The 5933-nt window shown below is 44.9% G+C and overlaps 1 protein-coding gene across 1 annotated transcript; it reads left to right on the top strand.

Annotated features, from left to right (window-relative positions):
- Positions 1-1824: 1824 nt before the first annotated feature.
- On the top strand, positions 1825-5348 carry PDC (phosducin). Its single transcript, XM_063406843.1, has 3 exons — positions 1825-1885; positions 3560-3720; positions 4808-5348. Exons 1-3 carry the CDS (start codon positions 1825-1827, stop codon positions 5330-5332), a joined length of 747 nt encoding a protein of 248 aa, XP_063262913.1. The 3' UTR covers positions 5333-5348.
- The last annotated feature ends 585 nt before the right edge of the window (positions 5349-5933 follow it).

Below are 5933 nucleotides of genomic sequence, written 5' to 3'. Positions count from 1 at the left end.
CCTGGCTCCCGGCTCCCAGCCCAACTCAGGCACAGGATCAGGATTAAGCTTTAGGAGTTCCCAGCCTATGGTCAGCCTCCCAGCCTGTGCAAGGTCAGGGTTGCTGCCTCGTGCCACGCTGCAGAAGAATGATGAAACACAGCCTTCATACTGTTATGATTCATCTAATCTTCACAGATTTATAGGGCACAATAGATCAGTAACATAAATTTTACGGAGACCTTTCATTTGTTAAGCAATCCCTTCCCACCTCTGGGAAGAGAGATGTTTCACCAAAAGCACAGTCAAGTTTTCTGGTTTGAGCCTGCAACTGAGTGTTTGAGTTTCATACCCTGTGCTTTTCAGCCCAAAGCTCTGAAACAGCAAAGCACACAGAGAATCAAACCCTCTTGTTCCCTGCAGAACAAAGACAATCCACAGCAGCAGCAGCCAGAAGAGTTTATTGTAGATGTCCATGTAAACCAGGAGAATCATTTAAGGGTTTGACCCAGCATATCTACCTCATCCCTTACATGGCAAAGATTCTTAGTTTTGCCTAGTGAGAAGGGATTAGCTTCAGATTTCTATTTCAGAACTGAGGGAATAGCAAGTGATCTGGTAATCTGGATCTGTGCAGTGACAACAACCTATCTATAGAGCAAGCCAGAGAATTTACACTAATGAAGCTTAATTCATTACCTGCTTTTATTCCAGATTTACTTGCAATGTTTCCCACAAGTTTTGACTAATTATCATGGGTACATGCATGGAAGAACTCATTTGCACACTTGCTAATCAATTTTAGTCCCAATACATACAGGAATCAGATACCTTGTGTCCTGCTCAGCCTTATTCCACATTATCCCTCGATGGTGCTGTGGAAAAATGAAGGCACATGCATCACTATTTTCCACTCCTGTCTAACACCCCAGCAGCCTTTAAACAAAGCAATTATGGCATGAGAACATCTTTGCTACTGTGAAGTCAAACAAAGCTTAACTTAGCACCTGAACAGCTGAAACTAGTTTAGGCTTACTGGGAACACCCAAATCACCTGCCTTAAGACTTCTTGCTGCTCTGTAGTGCTCTGGCACCACTGACCTGGGGTCATGGCCTCAGTGGGAACACTCAAAATAAATGTGGTTCTGCATCAAAAGCTCCACTGTAAGAGACAAAAAGGGTGCTGGTGAATCACAGTGCCCTGAGAGTGTCATCTGGCTCTTTGGGTTGTCTGGTTTATGGAAAGGGTGGAACAAGAAAGTGATTTTGATTTATAACCACCATCAGTTTGCTATTTTGCAATGAACATGGCCCAACCAGCTCCAGGATGTTCAGAGGTCTCTTGCCCAACAGGTTCAAATATTTGGCTCTATTTTCAGTATGTGAAAGGAGCAATTTGGGCAACCCTTAAAAATAAATACTTAACAGCACTTGGAAAATTCATTGGGTCCCAGTTGCCAGAGGGATTAAAAAAAAAAAAAAAAAAAAAAAAGTAATAAAATACTCAGTGCAGATTTTCACTGCAGGAAGTTGTACATTCACTATTTCCCATGACCATGTCCCAGATATTCTCCAGTGACTGGGAAGGAACAGCCCAATGAAGGAACGCTCACCTGAGAATCTGGCCTAACACATTTTTAAGGAGACTGACATATATCCCAATTGCTTTCTGTGGGTCAATGACAAGCTCCATAATTACCATGTGTATTTGGATCTTCACTGATACTCACCAGCTATAGGAAATTACACACTGTGCTGTACCTGCTGCAAGCTTATCCCTTTTGCTATCCTGTCATTAACTGTTTTCCCTTTGGGACTTGCAGCATCTCTACTCCAGCCACTGAAATGGAAGAAAATACCAACACCAGCTTGGAAGAAGACTTTGAAGGACAGGCAACACACACAGGCAAGGAAACTAACTGGGGGTTTTTCCCCAAAAAGAAGTTAAACTGTCAGTGTTCACTGGGGAAGCCCAGAATTCCAGTTGCTCCAGTGGCCAAACCTCTTGCACACAAACACAGGTACCAAAGGCAAAGAGAAGGTATTCTGGGGCAAGTGACAGCCCCCATGGAGGGCAGGTAACACCAAAGGTTGTGCTGCTCCTCCTCAAACCTGAAGCAAAGGGCAAAAGCAGGACACTTGACAAGCCCAGCATGGCTCCTGTTGATTTATTGCCTCACTCTTCGTGGTTTATTGCTTCACTTTGCTCTCCAGAGAAGGAGAGAAGACAACAAAAGAGGCACAAACCCCACACTCCCACCTTAGAATTATATGACAGTGTTTCACTAGAAAGGCAAAATTAATTTTTTCTTCTTACAGAAGAAGGCTTGGTGCTAAAAATGCCCCTTGTGGCAAACACAGCATAGCATTTAGAAGGTTTAAAAGAGCCCTCCCTCAAAACCATCATTCTTTTTAATCCAGTGCTCAGTCACCAGGATTTTTATAAGTACTGACATTGTGTTCAGCTCTACAGCTCCTCCATTCCACTGGCAGGTAACAGGATGCCAATCATGCCCTCCCTCTGCTCCAAGGGCTTTTTTTTCCTTGGAGCTACAATGAATGCAGTTCTTGTAATAACTCTGGGGTTCTTTCCCAACCAGCCTCGCTGCTGTTGGCCAAGATTATGATATATACACGGGTTGGATGGGGCTCTGAGCAACAGAACTGGTGAAGGTGTCCCTGCCCATGGCAGGGGAATGACATAAGCTTTAAGGTCCCTTCCAATCCAAATGTATGAAAAATACATATATATATATATATATATATATGTCTGTCTGTCTGTCTGTATGTATGTACACATACACTACATCTCACTTTCATCACATCTTCCTTGAGAAAATGAGAACTGCTTACCCAGCCTTTTCTAAATTTTTCTTAGGAAACTTCACCTCTGAAAACACTGAAATACTGTTTGTTTTTGCTTTATAATCTAAGATGTAGATTAATTTTTTCATTTTGAGAAAAAGCACTGCAATTTTGATTTTTTTTCCCCAATTTCAAAACTTGAGCAGTTTAATCAAGCAGCTCCAAAGACCAAGATCTATATTACAATCAGAATTATCATTTGCCTTATGGGTTACTTCTCCAGTGCAACAGGTACTGTTTGAGGTTTTTAAAAATAATCTCAAACGTCCTGCATTCTTAGTTTTATTCCAAGTGCTTATGCACATTTAATATTTAAATTTTATTAAATAATTATATTAATATTTAAATACCCTGCTTATAAAGAAATCAAATATTTGTCTACAAAATACCACCTTTGGCCAACACAGCAGTTTTATCATGTTTCAACATCAACATCCATGTTAACTGCTCATGTGGTTCACCAAAATCCTTCCAAAGCATCCTGATGGGAACCAGATCACCAAAGTTATCCAGGTGGGAAAAACCCTCTTTATTTCTTTCTTTCCTTTTGGGAGACATTGATCCAAAAGCTCTGGTTCTCAGCACTCTTGCAGAGTGCTTTGGAAGGAGGAGGGGCAGGTAAACTGAGGCACAGAAGAACAAACCAGCAAAGGATATAAACTTCTCAGGAAACCTCTTGTTGCAGCCACTTTCTCACCCAGCTTCATCTCTCTAGGGCCCAAAGGTGTGATCAACGACTGGAGGAAGTTCAAATTAGAGAGCGAAGATGGAGACTCCTTACCCCTGAGTAAGAAGGAAATGCTTAGACAAATGTCTTCACCACACAGATCTTTCAGCAGAGATGATAAAGACACCAGAGAGAGATTCTGCCGTAAGGTAAGAGACACGAAAGGAATTAACTTGGCTCTATATAAAACATGCCTGTTAGAAGGTAGAAAATCTTGAATTTTCTACTCAGTTTCTGTGTAACTTAACTCTCAAAATGCAGACAGAACACATGTGCAAAACAGTGGAGCTGAGGAGGGGTCTGGAGCACCAGGAGCAGCTGAGAGAGCTGGGAAAGGGGCTCAGCCTGGAGAAAAGGAGGCTCAGGGGGGACCTTGTGGCTCTGCACAGCTCCTGACAGGAGGGGACAGCCAGGGGAATAGGGCACTGCTCCCAGGAACAGGGACAGGAGGAGAGGGAACGGCCACAAGTTGTTCCAGGGGAGGATTAGACTGGATGTCAGGAAAAATTCTTCCCCATAAGGATGGTCAAACATTGGAGGGGGCTGCCCAGGCATTGATGGCATCACCATTCCTGAAGGAATCCAAAAAATAGGAATGTGGTGCTCAGCAGCATGGGTTAGACGTGGATTTGACAGTGCTGGGTTAATGGTTGGACTTGATGGTCTCAGAGGCCTTTTCCAACCCTTAATTAGTGGCTCTGTGATTCTCTTTATCCACTCCTCTCTCAAGGAAAGGGTAATTTCAGTAAAGCAAGCAGTGTATTTCACATCTACCACAGCACAGCTTGACCTTTCTTTCTCCCTTCCTTGCCACAACGCTCTATCCTTGGTTAATGCAATGGAAAAATTTTACCAGGTTTAAAAACATATTAGTCAGGATAGAGCTCTGAGCTTGAACATCACTCATGACCATTTACTAATTCTGAAACATGGGGGAACCAAACCCCCAGTAAGACAGGAATTAAACCTGCCCCATTACTGGCGAAATTTCCACTAACTCTGAGAAATCCATAAGTTTTTGCCTGATGTGGCCACTGCCTTCAGTCCCACCATGGTGACAGGCAAGTGTTGAGCCAGGACCTTCTTCACCTGTCTCTCAACAAGACCTCCTGGAGTCACTGCAGGGAGCCACGGGTCCTCTGGCCCAGCTTTTGGTGCTCTCCACAACGGGTGGGTCTGTCCCCATTCCAGCTCCGAGGGGTCCCCAGTCCCTAACCTCCCTCTCTGGCTCCCCAGATGAGCATGCAGGAGTACGAGCTGATCCACGCCGCGCAGGAGGACGAGAGCTGCCTCCAGCAGTACCGCAAGCGCTGCATGCAGGACATGCACCAGCGGCTCAGCTTCGGGCCCAAGTTCGGCTTCCTGTGCGAGCTGCAGAACGGGGAACAGTTCCTGGAGGCCGTGGAGAAGGAGCACAAAACCACCACGGTCATCGTGCACATTTACGAGGACGGCGTCAAGGGCTGCGAGGCCCTCAACAGCAGCCTGACCTGCCTGGCGGCCGAGTACCCCACCGTCAAGTTCTGCAAGATCAAGGCCTCCAGCACGGGCGCCGGGGATCGCTTCTCCAGCGAGGTGCTGCCCTCCCTGCTGGTCTACAAGGCCGGGGAGCTCCTGAGCAATTTCATTAGTGTTTCTGAACAGTTCAATGAGGAGTTCTTTGCTGTGGATGTGGAGGCTTTCCTAAATGAGTACGGGCTGCTACCTGAGAGGGAGCTCCCGGCGCTGGGAAACGGCACGGATGAGCCAGATGTCGAATAATTAGAGCCAGAGTCCTCACTGCCTCCCTCTCCTCTTCAGTCAGCTGTAAATCAATGTCAGTAACACTCATCCCACTTAGAAAAGGCTGTCTTTGCTGACTCACTTGTAACAAATAAAGATATAAAAATTGTTGTACTGTTAGCACGTGAATTCTACTTACAACGCATACAGCTCACAGTCCTGCACATTTTTCTACGCCAGCCACAAGTAATAGGAAGAACAGCAGTGGTATTTAAGAAATATAGGAAAAACTAATTAAAAACTGAGGGCCCATGCCTGTCTCCACAAAGCACAAGTTTATCTCAGTGAGGACAGGACTGATCCATCCCTCTGTGCACACAAAAAGCCATCTCCAAGCTTTGGAGTTACAGCAAGCCCCAGCTCCTGGTTCACTTCTTCCAACTTTAGCAGGAACAACCAATTTTGAGGACAGACAAATAGCCCAAAGTCCTTGCTATGGCTAAATGGCTCAAGTATCTAGGTCATTATTTGATGCCACATTTAATACTCAATATTGATAAAAAGAGAGACATTAGCTCAGTGCTCCTGTAAGTTTTTCACCCAAACAGCTGACACAGACACAGCAGCAGCTGATTTCAGT

The sequence above is a fragment of the Prinia subflava genome, chromosome 10 (genome assembly GCF_021018805.1).
Source record: "Prinia subflava isolate CZ2003 ecotype Zambia chromosome 10, Cam_Psub_1.2, whole genome shotgun sequence".
Lineage (NCBI taxonomy): Eukaryota > Metazoa > Chordata > Aves > Passeriformes > Cisticolidae > Prinia > Prinia subflava.
This window is presented reverse-complemented; position numbering and strand designations above follow the sequence as displayed.

Excerpts from the sequence above, each read along its gene's own strand:
- PDC (XM_063406843.1), top strand. The coding sequence starts at position 1,825 with ATGGAAGAAAATACCAACACCAGCTTGGAAGAAGACTTTGAAGGACAG. Across the intron at positions 1,886-3,559 it reads AGGACAGGCAACACACACAG|GGCCCAAAGGTGTGATCAAC; the intron begins GCAAGGAAACTA and ends TCATCTCTCTAG. Across the intron at positions 3,721-4,807 it reads GAGAGAGATTCTGCCGTAAG|ATGAGCATGCAGGAGTACGA; the intron begins GTAAGAGACACG and ends CTGGCTCCCCAG.